The sequence below is a fragment of the Purpureocillium takamizusanense genome, chromosome 9 (genome assembly GCF_022605165.1).
Source record: "Purpureocillium takamizusanense chromosome 9, complete sequence".
Classification (NCBI taxonomy): Eukaryota; Fungi; Ascomycota; class Sordariomycetes; order Hypocreales; family Ophiocordycipitaceae; genus Purpureocillium; species Purpureocillium takamizusanense.
Window position 1 is genome coordinate 238018 of NC_063076.1, and position 12684 is coordinate 250701.

Consider the following 12684-nt stretch of genomic DNA (forward strand, 5'->3'; position numbering starts at 1 on the left):
TCCAATGCCAGATGGCGTCCCTGTAAGGATCACGGTGCCCTTGGGGAGCGTGGTGTCCTGCTCATCTGTCAGCGTCGGCCCGTGAGTTGCATGGATCGCCCCTGCGGCATGGCAGGTCTCGCGAGTCGTACTTGAGACAAGTGGGATACAATCTCGGCCACAGAGAATATCATCTCCGACGTGTTGCCATCTTGAAGGACCTCGCCATCGAGTGTCATCGTCATTGACAACGCCGAGGGATCCGGCACCGCATCTACCAATACCAAGACGGGCCCAAGGGGACAGAACCCATCGTAGCCTTTGCAGTACCCCCACTGCGACGTGTGCGACTGCGTGTCGCGCGCCGTAAGGTCGTTGGCTATCGTGTAACCAAGTACGTACTGCAGAGCCGAGGTTGCGTCGACATTCTTGCAGTCTCGCCCGATGACGACGGCGAGTTCCACTTCAGCGTCGATGGCTCCGGGGGCAGACGTCGGAAGCTGTATGGGGTCGAGGGGGTTGTTGAGGCACCCCGCGGGCTTCATGAATACTTCTGGGACCTTGGGTATCGGGATGTTGAGCTCGGCCTAGACGGATGGTTACTTGCCGTCCTGCATGAGCCGCCCGGTAAAGAGGCCGCTTACCGCATGGTCCTTGAAATTCAGTCCTATGCACCGAATCGTGCCAGCCTCCGACGCGGAGACTGGAGAGAGCAACTGCCAGGCATCACACGAGTCAACATCAAAACTGGCTGGCCACTGTGAGTGACAGCTGCACAATACCTTTTTGATGGTGGTGACCTCCCCCGTGAACCGGCTGGGCCCAAGCGCACAACGCGAATCAAGGACCCTGACCGAAACGGACTTGCCCGCGGCCAACGACAGACCAACTACGTACACGGGTCAGAGTCGTCGTGCTCGCAGCGGTGAGTGGAAGTGTCAAAATGCAAACCGTCAATGTCGGGATCAGCGGGCTCGCCTCCCAGCTCCCGGCCGTCTTCAGAAACGAACCGCACGAAGCGTTTCCAAACCTATCCAGACAGTCAGCCCCAGCCCACCAGTCCCGGCTTTTTTCCCGGGGCAGTAGCTGCTGAGGAAGAAAATCTCACTGGAGGCTGTAACATGGCAGCAGTCGTTCAATTGGTGTATTGCGCACGTTGAGCAATACACCCTCTCCGGACAGGGCAGTTCCGGCTGGAGACGCGAGGGCGCCGTGCGTTTAAGTAGCTGCCTCGAAACCTGTGGCCTAGAACGGATATGATTACGAGACGAATGCGGCTTGGTATCAGCTATTTTATCGTTTCTTTACTTTGCGTTTCATTGTTTTTTTTATGATCTCTCCGAAAACTACCCATTGGGGGATGACCATCGGCAACTGTCCCGACTTACAGAACATCGGCGTCTCCAAACCCGACGGGGAGAACTGCGCGGGCGTTTGGCCGACCCGCCGATGGCCGAACGCGCCGCCGTAGCGCCGCCGTAGCGTCGTCTGACGTTGGCACTGGTCAGTGTGGGGTTCTGCTGTTGGTCCCCGGACTTTCGCTAGCGGTCCATCCAACGGTCTGCGAGACGACGCCGCTGATGGGATCCACGACCATGAGTCGCTGACTGCCAAGTCGCCGGCAGAACGTGGTGATGCTCGGCGTTTCTCTCAAGGACCTCCACCGTCTGCCTTAGGGCTATGTCAATCTTGAGAGTGATCCTGCTTGTGTCGAATGCGTCCCGGATGGGCACATGTCATGGCGCTCACACGGGTAGAGTCCCTAGCCGGAGCCGACTCGTGGCTCAACAGCACACTTACACACAAACACACCGACAGCACTGGCAAGCGCCACTGTATACATGATACGGACTGTATGAAGCGTATTGCGCACGTGATCCTGCCTTGTGGCATTGCATCTCATGTTCAAATTTACACATTCAAGCCTGCGGGCACGGCTCGTCAAACTGTATTTTGCCCTGGCTCACGTCCGGGTACACGTCAAACCGCCTCTGCGCATTCAGCGGTATGTTGCGTCGCGCCTCCACGATGCACTGGTCGTGAAGCTCCGTCTCGATGATGCTTTCCTTCTCGTCGGCTTCAACGAGCACCTTGGCCATGGGGTCGACAATCATGCTATGGCCCCAGGCGTGGTACGGCCCAGATAGATCGCGCGCGGGGCTGCACATGGCCACGTATATCTGGTTATCGATGGCGCGGGCTCGGGCCAGGAGCTGCCAGTGAATCGCGCCCGTAGCCAGGGTAAAGGCGCTGGGATAGATGAGAGCAAACGCACCCTTGCGGGCGGCGATGATTGCGAGCTCCGGGAAGCGTATGTCATAGCAAATAGCAACGGCGATGGTGCCATACTCGGGAAGCGACACGAGGGCGATCCTATTCCCGGCGCTCAAGACCTCGGACTCGCGAAAGGTCACCTTGCCGGGAATATCGACGTCGAAGAGGTGTATCTTGCGAAAGCTATCGAGCAGCGTCCCGTCCGGGCCGAAGATGAGGCTCGTGTTGAAGTACTTGCCCGTGTCGGCGTCGGCCTCGGGGATGGAGCCACCGACGAGGTAGACCTTGTTGTCGGCGGCCATGGCGGACAGGGCATGGAATGAAGGCGACTGCTCGCGGCTCGGCGGGAAGGGCCTCAAGGTCTCGGCATACTGCGCAAAGTACTTGGAGCCGATCGGGGAGTTGAAGCACTCGGGGAGAACGACGATGCGGGAGCCGGAGCGGGCGGCGTCGGCGACGCGTGCGGCCGCGTTGCTGAGGTTGGCCGTCTTGTCGGCGCCGGGGGTGAGTTGCACGCAGGCGAGCTTGACGGATTGCTTGAGCACGGAGGACATTTTTCCTTTGCTGTTTCTTTCGCGGGCGACGGCGGCGCGCAAGATTTGAAGGCGGGATGGTTGAATCTAAGCAATGGAAACGGATGCGAGGACAACACGAAGCGACAGAAGGCCTACTCGATGGTTTGAGTAGGTGCCCTGCTATTTGAGCATCGCATGGCCTGTTGGCCAGCCTCACACATGAGCATCAGCTCCGGAATCAAATCACACAACAGAAACGGTCGTGGAGATGTTGTCGCCCTGCCGCCAACTTGGGCAAAGTGGTTGGTGTTCGTTCGGACATGCTTTTCCGAAGCGGCGTTTGATGCCTTGTGCTGTTGTTGCCGCCGATGCTGCCGCCGATGCTGCCGCCGATGCTGCCGCCGATGCTGCCGCCGATGTTGCCGCCGATGTTCCCCGCCGACGCCGCCGATGCTGCGCCCAACATGGCGCAGCTAGCTTGACCGGGGGTCCTCCGCACAAGACATCGGGAGTTAGTCCATCAATGCACCCTGCCGCCCAACCCAACAAAGTTGCCGATCCGGGCATACAGCCACGCGGTGCTTGCAGGTGTCAAACCAACCCCACAGCTCCGAACCAAACCCCACGGGGTCCCAGGCTCCAGTCATCCCCGGCATGTGGTGGTGATTTGTGTCCGATATCTGACACTGGGGGCAAAGGAGCATAAAACTTGGCGATGCTCCCCCATGGCCGTACGCATCTGCGTTTGGGCGTTTGACCGTTGGCATACCCAACATTTCTTCGCAACATGGACTCGTCGGCTCGCAAGACGGACATGGACGTCAAGGACATGGACGCCTTCAAGGATGAAACACAGCACATCGACTCGCTCGGCCATGTGTCCATCGATGCGGACAAGGAGAAGAAGCTGCTCCGCAAGCTCGACCTGTGGATCAGCCCCATCATGACCATCATCTTCCTGACTGCGTACCTCGACCGGTCAAACATTGGCAACGCCGCCTCCGCCGGGATGATTGCCGATTTGAACATGTCGGGTGACGAGCTGGGGAGTATGCCAGATCACGACCCAGAGCTGTTTGTGCGTTCGCATGCTGACTACCGGATCAAGACGCCGTCACCCTCTTCTACGTCACGTACCTCGCATTCGAGGTGCCCTGCTCGCTCGTGCTGAAAAAGTTCCGCCCAGGTGCGTCAGGGGACGGGTCCGCGCCTGCTAAACACTGGAAGCGGGCGAAGCTAACCTCGTCCACAGGCCGCATGATTCCGGTCCTCATCTTCTGCTGGTCGATTGTCATTATCGGAACCGGCTTCATCCACACCGCGGGACATCTCTACGCCAGCCGCCTGCTCCTCGGCTCGTTCGAGTCGGGCATGTTCCCCTGCCTCGCGCTCTACCTCAGCACCTTCTACCAGCCCCACGAGCAGGCTCTGCGGGTGTCGTACCTGTTCGTCTCGGCGGCCCTGTCCGGCTCCTTTGGCGGGCTCTTCGCGTACGCCCTGCTCAAGATGGACGGCGTCGCCGGCATGGCGGGCTGGCGGTGGCTCTTCATCGTCGAGGGCTGCGTCAGCATCCTGATTGCCATCCTCGTCTTCTTCTGCCTCCCCGACAGCTTCGAGACGGCCAGGTTCCTCAACGAGGAGGACCGGGTCCTCATGCGACTGCGCGCGGAGCGGAGCGCGCGGTACAACGGGCGGCCAGAGTTCGACTGGAAGGACGTGCGGAGCGCGGCGACGGACCCGAAGCTCTACATCAGCTGCTGGAGCCAGTTCATGGCCGACACGTGCTCCTTTGGCATGTCGACCTTTCTCCCGCTCATCATCAAGTCTTTCGGCTTCGACACGGTGACCACGCAGCTGCTGACCATCCCGGTCTTCTTCTGGGCGTCGCTCGCCTACATCGCCGTGTCCTGGCTGTCGGACCGCTGGATGCGGCGTGCCTTCTTCATGATGCCGGTATGCGTGGTCACCGCCGTCGGGTACGCCATCAACATTGGCCTCCCCGTGAGCTCAAGGGGCGCGCTGTACTTTTCGACGTTTCTCATCGGCCCGGGCATCTACGTCATCGTCGGCCTCAACTGCGCGTGGCTGCTCAACAGCCATGCCCCGTACTACAAGCGCGCCATGGCCATTGGCATGAATCAGTCCATTGGCAACAGCTCTGGGATCGTGGTGAGTAGCCTGCCTGATCCTCACAATTCACTACAGCCAATCCACTAACACGAAAAACGCAGGTCGGCCAGATCTTCAAGACAAAGGTAAACGGAAAGTACCTCATGGGCCTGAGCGCGTCGCTGGCCGCGGTGCTCTTGGCCATGCTGGGCCACCTGTCGCTGTACCTTTACCTCCGCCGACAGAACAGGCTCAGGGACCAGATGACGGAGGAGGAGCGCCAGAGGGAAATCTCGAACGGGAAGACGGGTGACCTCCACCCGGACTATCGGTATACACTGTAAACTAGAGACTCGCCAGAGGTCCTACGAAGCAATTTTGTCGTGGACGTGGTAGTTGTGTCACTTTCATATCTTGACTTTGACGGGAGCCGGAGCCGTCACCCGACGCCGCCGCGCCGGCCCCACTTCGTCACCGGGATGCTGCAGGGTTGCCGGTCAATGCGCGGGCCAACATGACGGGCCACGGCCACTCATCCGTGAATGCATACAGCCGATGACGGTAACGCACCCCGGACTCACGTTTGGACGGGCGAACGGCTCACTCGCCGGCCGCGGAGTTGAACGATGGAGCCGGGCATGCCAACGTCGCAACTGCGGTATGTTACGCGCGCTGCACGCTCAGGGTTGCAAAGGAGTATGCAGGGACTACAACGTGCAAAGTAAGACTCATTGGTCCAGGGAGGGTGAGTAGGTTTGTCTGAGGGAATCTATGTCGACACGTTTCGTCCCTTGTCCTCGCGCCAAGTATGCTGCAAGTGACCCCTGGATACACTAGACGCATCTCGCATGACACGATTCACAACCCTCCGTCCATCAGGTCGGGGATGCCACCACCAAAACAGCATGACCACGATGTAGAAACGCATGCACACACATCACCGTGCACTGACGACATCCAACCGGGCTCACTCTCTGCATCCGGGCACGCAGCGTTGCAACATTGAAGTCGGACGCGACGACTCAAGGCGTAGGGTAAGCCACCTGCTGTGGCAGAGGGAAAAACAGCTACGAAGAGCCGCCTGCAGGACCCTGCATCCGTCCCGCAGCAGCCCCGCCAGCTTAGTACTGTCAAACCCTGCCTAGCGCCGCCGCGAACCTCGCCCACCAACCCACCGCCCACTGGGCGTCAAATCTCAGCAGCCATGCTGCCTCGCGACGCCCGTCAGTCGAGCACAACGGGCAGAGCAAGGAAAATTTTCTCGCTCGGGACCCAGGGGCGATGGACGGAACCTTCTTAAGCAAAATATCGCTCCCTCGTCTCCCAACCCACCGGCACTCGGGGCACACCCGCAGGGCGCGGCCGCCTTCCCTCCCTCCCCTGGGTTGGTTGGCGTCCGTCCCTCGGGCCCGGTTAGCTCAATCGGTAGAGCGTGAGACTCTTATCTCAGAGTTGCGTCTCGAAGATTTTCAAATCTCAAGGTTGCGGGTTCGACCCCCGCATCGGGCTATTCCTATACATCAGATCCGATGACGATTTGAGCATGCTTTGCGGGTGACTGTCCGCAGAGGCCGGTTCTTTTTTTTTTCTTTGGCCTGTGTGTGTGTGCGTGTGTTTTGGGGATGTGCGAGTGAGTGTGTGCAAAGTCTCTCTCACTGGGCTTGAACTTTACTTTTTTTGGGCCAGGCTGAGCAGAGGGCTACATAAAGAGCAATAACAGAGCCATCCAGCACGTGACAACCGCAGCCGATCTTCGGACCGGCTCCGCGGCCCGGTTAGCTCAATCGGTAGAGCGTGAGACTCTTACGAGTACACGGTAATCTCAAGGTTGCGGGTTCGACCCCCGCATCGGGCTTTTCCTATAATCAAGCATGATTGAAGTGACTGGTTTCTTTTTGCCTTGTGCGGTTATGCTTTTTTGCTTCGAGAGTGAACAGAGACTGATATAAGGTCCGACTGTGAGATGATCATGATGGGGAAACCAGTCTAATTCAATACAGCGCTCTACAGTGTCTGCCCTCGTCTAGTCTATCGTCTTGCTGCCAGGCACCAGACGCTTCCCTGCCTCTGCCAGGTTGCTCGGGTGGCCACGCCCGTCGCGGACCATGACGGCGGCCCCCCTCCCCTCGCGGCACTCCATCACCTCCATGCCCATCCGCCGCCTGTAAAACGGCACCGACTTTTCCCAGTTGCTCGTCAAGAGCATGCTCCTCCGCAGGTGCGGCATCGACTCGACCACCTCTTGCACGCAGTCGACGAGCCAGCCGCCGAGCCCCTGGCCCTGCAAGCCCGGCTCGACCCATACGTCGGTCAGGTACAGGAACGTGGTGAAGTCGGTGACGCAGCGCGCGATGCCGACGCATGTCCCCTCGCCGCCGCCCTCCTGTGTGTCGCGATGGAGCCCAAAGCACAGCGAGTTGTCGAGCGTCTCCCGCATGACGTGGTCGGGCAGCGGCTCGGCCCAGTAGAAGTCGGGTGAGGCGAAGAAGCGCCGCACGTCTGCGACGGGGATGAGCGACGCGTCGGTCGAGATGCGGTAGTCGCCCCTTGTCCACGCGAGCGCCCGAAAGCCCGCCGCCGCCGCCGCCGCCACCACCATTGTCATGTGCCGGACGTGGTGGTGATTTGTGTTCTCTGAATGCGATCCTGACGCGGCGGTTGACAAGGACCGGAAGCGATCACAGAGTAGTCCAGCGGCGTGGGTCGCATTGACAATGACTCACGATCGAGCCCATTATTTATTTATTTTCTGCCATGTTGTTGAAGGGCGCACCATCGGGCGATCGTTAGCCCGACAACTTGAAAGCGCGTCGCCTCGTCTTGAATCTTGAGAGTTGAACATTCAATGCGGCCATCATACTCTTCTCCACCAGCCAATCACGAAAAGTCATTCGAGTTGCCTAGCCGTGCGGTCGTCTATTGAATTCGTGGCGTTTGCTGCGTTGTAGGCTAGGCGCACGCTTTCCATGCATTTTCAAGCCGACCAAGGCGCGCCTCGCTCTTCGCGATCACGCAGACGGGCAACACATGATGTCACGAGAAGCGCGCGCGTCGGCGGCTCGGCGCTCGGCTCCAGCCCTCCCTTGGCCTGCGACCGGTCACACAGTCGTCTCGTCATATACACAAAATGCATACATTCGATTGTTGGGTCGAGTAGATTCGAGTAACTGGCTCACACTGTTCATGCTGTCCCGCGCACCGGATGCCAAACGAAGCCGTCATTGCCGTTCCCTCCCACCCCTCCATCCTCACAGCTCTACCTCTGGGCATAATTCAAAGTGCTAGTTTGAACACGTGCTGTTAGTACTTTTGTGCGTCCAGCCTGAATCTGATGGGGGCTCAGGGCGCTCGAGACTCACGCGGTAGTTTGCCGTACACCTACAGCCACCGCAATCGTGGGCAAGCATAGCAGGGGGCGTGAAGACGCCGTTGTCGCAGCACGTGCTTTGCTGCTCGCAAATCGTGCCGTACGCGGGATGCTCCGTCACGTTCTTCGGGCAGCCTACTTCGTATTCGACGATTGTGTGAATTTCCCGTTCCCGGTCGACGTAGGCTGGGCTGGGCTCAACTCGGCGTGCCTCGAGAGCGTGGTCGTGCTCAGCTTGCTGTGGTTTTGTCGGAGAGGCAACGACGGCCAGACCGAGGACGTGGAGGGAGAGGATCCCCAAGGCGAAATGGAGGAGCGACATCATGACTTGCTTTGCACCACCATGGCCGTTGGGCGAGGGACGCGCAACGTTCATGGTGATGGCCGCCGCGTGGGATTGAAAGACGGGCCGAACGCAGATTTGTGTACAAACGTACGATGCCCAACGACCATTCGGTCCCGCGTCGAGCCTTGATAATATGCTATATAATTCGCCGCGGCCGGACGTTCCTGTGCGCGTCCGACAACACGGGCGTCGTCGGAAAAAAGGAGCTCGGGGAGCGCTTTAATGGCGCGGCGCAACCCAGTCCAGTCTCATCATCAAACCATGACGAATCCCGGAGCGCTTCCCGCGGAATATCACAAACGGGGAAGGAAAGCACGTGCAGGACCCCATTCAGGGTCTCTGAGCTTCAACCTGTACACCCTCTTGTCGTCACACGCGCAGCAGACGTGCTCAGGCGATGAACAGTGACACAAGCAGTTCCACGTCACGCAGAATCCAGAAACGCCCTCTCCACAGACTCCTGTGCTCGTGAAGACGGCCGCTGATGCAAGAGATATATTCTCGCAGACCCTGGTTTGAAGCAGGGCTGCTGTGCGATCCGACGGTGGCCATGGCTCGCGGGCGGGCGTGTGTCTGAAACGAGCACGACCAAACGGGAAAAGAACGCAACGACGTGTTTGGGGCATTGATGCGGCAGCACGAAATTGGTCATTGCAGAAACAAAAACGAAAACGCGTCATGCAAGTCGTTGTCTGTCATGGCGTAGTTGTGCAGGTGCTGTCCCTCGGCGATTCGCTTCTGGTCGGGCCTCGTTCAGAAACATTGATGGGGTATCACCTCCGTCGGCCAGCCTCATATAATGGTCCGCAGCACTTGAATTGGTCACCGTCGAGTGTCCTGTCCGAGATGCCTATCGTGGAGCGGCCCGGGCTGTTCGCCTCGTACGCACGGCCAGCTGGCAATGACCTGGTCAATCGTCCCCGTCATCGCCGTCGTCGCATCGTCAGATGGCTCCCGACCGTGATCGGTGTTCATCCTCGCCGCAGCGAAGTAAGGGGCATTCAATGCGCTAATGATTGCCTCACATCAAGGTCGCGGCTCAAGGCCCTCGGCCCTTTTAGTACAACGAGACAGTCTGTTAGCTGCTCAATGAGCAAAGATTGCTGTAGATGACAGCGCTCTTTGACATGTCTATCGTAAAGAGTTGGTGCCAGCACCGTTATGAGTGACTGATGTGTCGTGCGTTATTGGAGCTCGGTGGTGCTATCGCTCGCTCTGTGGAAAAGCGCTGTCATGTTCCCTTGGGCGAGGACACAAAGAATGCCGTGGACGGCCCCCAGGGACCAAGCTCGGGGCAGACAAAGGCACACGCACGCAGGGGAGATGAGGCAGGCGCGTAAGAAAAGGTTCGGCGCCGACATCGCCCTGCGACACAGGGCGTATCGATCGAGTTATCATTTGCTTCATGCCCTTTGCGACGAGTACGTAAGACGATGTGCGCCTCTGCGCTGCCCAAAATGTATATCTCTGCCGTGTAGCCAGCACCCATTCATGCTCGACCGTGGCATGCAAGACACTTCCTGCGGCTTACAGTAGCCCGGCTGCGGTTCCGTCATGTTGGGCATGCGCGCCGTCGCCCTGCTCTTGCTTTGCGGCGTATGCCTAGCTCACAAAGATGTCCGCATAGGTGTAAGTCACGCCCGCGCCACCACTAAGTTGATAAGTTCCGCGGACTGACGCCATTTCTCGCGTACGTCTAGTACTGCATGACGCCCGACGACCACCCGGCGGCGGCGGCGACGGCTGGTGGCGCGTTGCCGAGCGCGCCGGCTGCGGTCTCTACGTGCCGATATGAGAACTCGACCTGTCCCGGGCTCGCAGAGGGCAACGGAGAAGCAATCCTTCAATACGAGCCCGAGATGGCATCCAAGTCGTGCAGCGGCGATTATCCGGTGAGTGCTTCGCTACGACCCGCCGCGATGTTTGCGAGTCCGTCCGTCCGTCGAGGCTGCAGTCGTGCTGCCGTCCGCATACCCCGACCAACATCATCAACATGACTCACTCTTGCGAAGGAGGCGGAAACAGACCTCGCATGCTGACGTTTCGTGCGTGTCATAGTGCGTAGTGAGGGGGGAGCCATGCCTGGTGTACGAAGCCCAGCCGACCGCCAAGTGCTCTCAAGTCAGCGATCGGCTGCTCCGGCAACTGAGGGCGCTCTGAGGATATATATATAGGCCGTCTCCGCCTGGCGACAGGAGTAGTCGATATTCAAAAATGGTGCCGTCGATTTCGGTCACCTCGCCTGGCCGCCCCTTTTCCCGCCTGTGATTACAATGGGCAGAGTCATGCGCGGAGTGCCCCCTTTCGCAGAGTGCTCAGGACAAGGCTCCCAAGCATGAGGCCGGCTTGCCAGACGATGCTACGGCTGGTGCATGTGCATTGTTGCAGCGGAGCGCACATGGAGTCTGCGACGATCCAGTGCACCTCGCGATCCGACATGGAGGACGCCCCTTTCCCCCCCGCAAAACCACCCGCGAACCCTCACCCCGGACCGCCACTTACACGGCAAATTCAGCACCACACACGCACAACTTGTATCCCACAAAGCAGGCATAATCCCGACGTTGACCACGAGGTTTATCCCACGCGCCCGCCCGCCACCGCCGCCACTCGTCCCGCGCTCGCGCTTTCGAGCAGGCACAAACTCTATACGCCATGGCTGGCCGTCGTCAGTCCGGCCCCTTTTTACCTTTACCCAGGCGCAAGCTCACCACGCCGATGCCACAGCATCATGGCATTAGCCACTGTGACGGTAAACAACATTCGCGGCTCGCGCACAACGACAACAGCGACGACGCGACCAGTCCGCTGCTGATTGTGGTTGTCTGCGGAGGCTATAAAAGACGGACCGGAGTGCTGCGTCTGCCGCGCACTTACACTCATACACACACATCCATACACACGAGGGTGGTGTTGCTCGTCTTCGACAACACACTGCCACGTCAACTTCGTACTCTCCCCATCTTCCTCTCGCTCTCTCTAACACACACACACACACTCTCGCGACTAAGCGAGCGCGCACACGATCCCGTGCCGTGGTGCCATCCTCTCGCTCGCGCCGTGGCTCTGTGCCAACAAACAAAGCAGCTCCCATCTTTGACTGTAAGTCTTGCTTGCTTGCTTACATCCCTCTCCCGCTATCCTTTCCATCCATATGTCTCCCGCCCGCGGCTCCGAACTAACCTCCAGACTCTCAGGGGCATCAACTCGCCAACGTCACACTCGCCTTTTGGGTTTGACACGTTAGGCTCCGAGCAGCCTCATCGTCCTCCCTGAAAAACGAAAACAAAGACTTGTTGGCTTTCATACACAACCATAATGGGTCGCCGCGTTTGCTTCAAAAAAGGGCCCGAGCTCGCCGTCTGTCTCGAGACAGGCGCGCCCGTCGCGCCGCTCTCCATGCGCCCCGACGCGCGCGCCCTCTTCACCGAGCGCGCCAAGGACAAGGCTGCTTTCGACGCCGCGATGCGGCAGCTCACCAAGCGCTTCGCCCGCCTGCGGCTGGACGACGGCTCTCCCGACGTGGACATGGTCGATGCCACTGCCGCCGCCGCTGTCGACGCGGAGATGCTCGACGCCGCGCTGCCCCAGGGAGGCGGTGGTGGTGCGGGCGCTGCTGCGGACGCAGACGAGGACGAGGACGAGGACGAGGACGCGGCCGCTCAGCGACGGGGCGGAATGGTCGTCGATGCCGAGGCGGCGCGCGAGGACATGATCATTCGGCGGCGCGTGCAGTTGGCCGTGAAGAAGGCGCGCGCGCTCAGCCGAGACTCCATCGCCGACGGGTGCCTCGACTTTGCCTTCCATGTCTGCCGCGGCGGCTCGAAGCTGCACCGTAGGCTCCTCGGCTGCTGGGACAAGTACAGGTACAGCACCAAGATCGGGACCTACAACGGGGACGAGAGACGGTATGCCGTCGCCGGAGACGAGGCGGCTGTGACCCACTTGGCGTGGTATGCCGAGTACACTACGGCCATGTCGGCGCAACGGGCCTTTGAGGTACAGGGCGGGGAGTTGAAGTAGGGACGGGGTCGAACGGGGGGGACGGGGTCGAACGGGGGGGACGGGGTCGAACGGGGGGGACGGGGTCGAAC

The 12684-nt window shown here is 59.7% G+C and overlaps 7 protein-coding genes and 2 non-coding genes across 9 annotated transcripts; 5 read left to right on the top strand and 4 right to left on the bottom strand.

Moving 5' to 3' along the window:
* Positions 1-68: 68 nt before the first annotated feature.
* On the bottom strand, positions 69-524 carry JDV02_008859 (uncharacterized protein; the record flags this gene model as incomplete). Its single annotated transcript, XM_047990492.1, has 1 exon — positions 69-524. One exon carries the CDS (start codon positions 522-524, stop codon positions 69-71), a length of 456 nt encoding a protein of 151 aa, XP_047846499.1.
* A 1374-nt stretch (positions 525-1898) lies between these two features.
* Positions 1899-3048, bottom strand: NIT3_2 (Omega-amidase; the record flags this gene model as incomplete). Its single annotated transcript, XM_047990493.1, has 1 exon — positions 1899-3048. Exon 1 carries the CDS (start codon positions 2805-2807, stop codon positions 1899-1901), a length of 909 nt encoding a protein of 302 aa, XP_047846500.1. The 5' UTR covers positions 2808-3048.
* Positions 3049-3296: 248 nt separating this feature from the next.
* JDV02_008861 (uncharacterized protein) lies at positions 3297-5371 on the top strand. Its single transcript, XM_047990494.1, has 4 exons — positions 3297-3817; positions 3877-3954; positions 4021-4937; positions 5000-5371. Exons 1-4 carry the CDS (start codon positions 3556-3558, stop codon positions 5219-5221), a joined length of 1479 nt encoding a protein of 492 aa, XP_047846501.1. The 5' UTR covers positions 3297-3555; the 3' UTR covers positions 5222-5371.
* A 913-nt stretch (positions 5372-6284) lies between these two features.
* On the top strand, positions 6285-6386 carry JDV02_008862. The gene has a single exon. It is a non-coding gene; the product is annotated as a tRNA-Lys (tRNA).
* Positions 6387-6646: 260 nt separating this feature from the next.
* On the top strand, positions 6647-6732 carry JDV02_008863. The gene has a single exon. It is a non-coding gene; the product is annotated as a tRNA-Lys (tRNA).
* Positions 6733-6874: 142 nt separating this feature from the next.
* On the bottom strand, positions 6875-7492 carry JDV02_008864 (uncharacterized protein). Its single transcript, XM_047990495.1, has one exon. It carries the CDS (start codon positions 7480-7482, stop codon positions 6901-6903), a length of 582 nt encoding a protein of 193 aa, XP_047846502.1. The 5' UTR covers positions 7483-7492; the 3' UTR covers positions 6875-6900.
* A 633-nt stretch (positions 7493-8125) lies between these two features.
* JDV02_008865 (uncharacterized protein) lies at positions 8126-8620 on the bottom strand (the record flags this gene model as incomplete). Its single annotated transcript, XM_047990496.1, has 2 exons — positions 8126-8158; positions 8237-8620. 2 exons carry the CDS (start codon positions 8618-8620, stop codon positions 8126-8128), a joined length of 417 nt encoding a protein of 138 aa, XP_047846503.1.
* A 1524-nt stretch (positions 8621-10144) lies between these two features.
* Positions 10145-10750, top strand: JDV02_008866 (uncharacterized protein; the record flags this gene model as incomplete). The annotated part of the gene is made up of 3 exons (XM_047990497.1): positions 10145-10219; positions 10291-10482; positions 10649-10750. The coding sequence occupies 3 exons, from the start codon at positions 10145-10147 to the stop codon at positions 10748-10750; spliced, it is 369 nt and encodes a 122-aa protein (XP_047846504.1).
* Positions 10751-11908: 1158 nt separating this feature from the next.
* On the top strand, positions 11909-12613 carry JDV02_008867 (uncharacterized protein; the record flags this gene model as incomplete). Its single annotated transcript, XM_047990498.1, has 1 exon — positions 11909-12613. The coding sequence occupies one exon, from the start codon at positions 11909-11911 to the stop codon at positions 12611-12613; it is 705 nt and encodes a 234-aa protein (XP_047846505.1).
* Between the last annotated feature and the right edge of the window lie 71 nt (positions 12614-12684).

Bases quoted from the DNA above. Each gene is read 5' to 3' on its own strand.
- JDV02_008861 (XM_047990494.1), top strand. From the start codon at position 3,556: ATGGACTCGTCGGCTCGCAAGACGGACATGGACGTCAAGGACATGGAC. The intron at 3,818-3,876 runs GTATGCCAGATC...TACCGGATCAAG, and splicing joins GTCGGGTGACGAGCTGGGGA to ACGCCGTCACCCTCTTCTAC. The intron at 4,938-4,999 runs GTGAGTAGCCTG...CGAAAAACGCAG, and splicing joins GCAACAGCTCTGGGATCGTG to GTCGGCCAGATCTTCAAGAC.
- JDV02_008864 (XM_047990495.1), bottom strand. From the start codon at position 7,482: ATGACAATGGTGGTGGCGGCGGCGGCGGCGGCGGGCTTTCGGGCGCTC.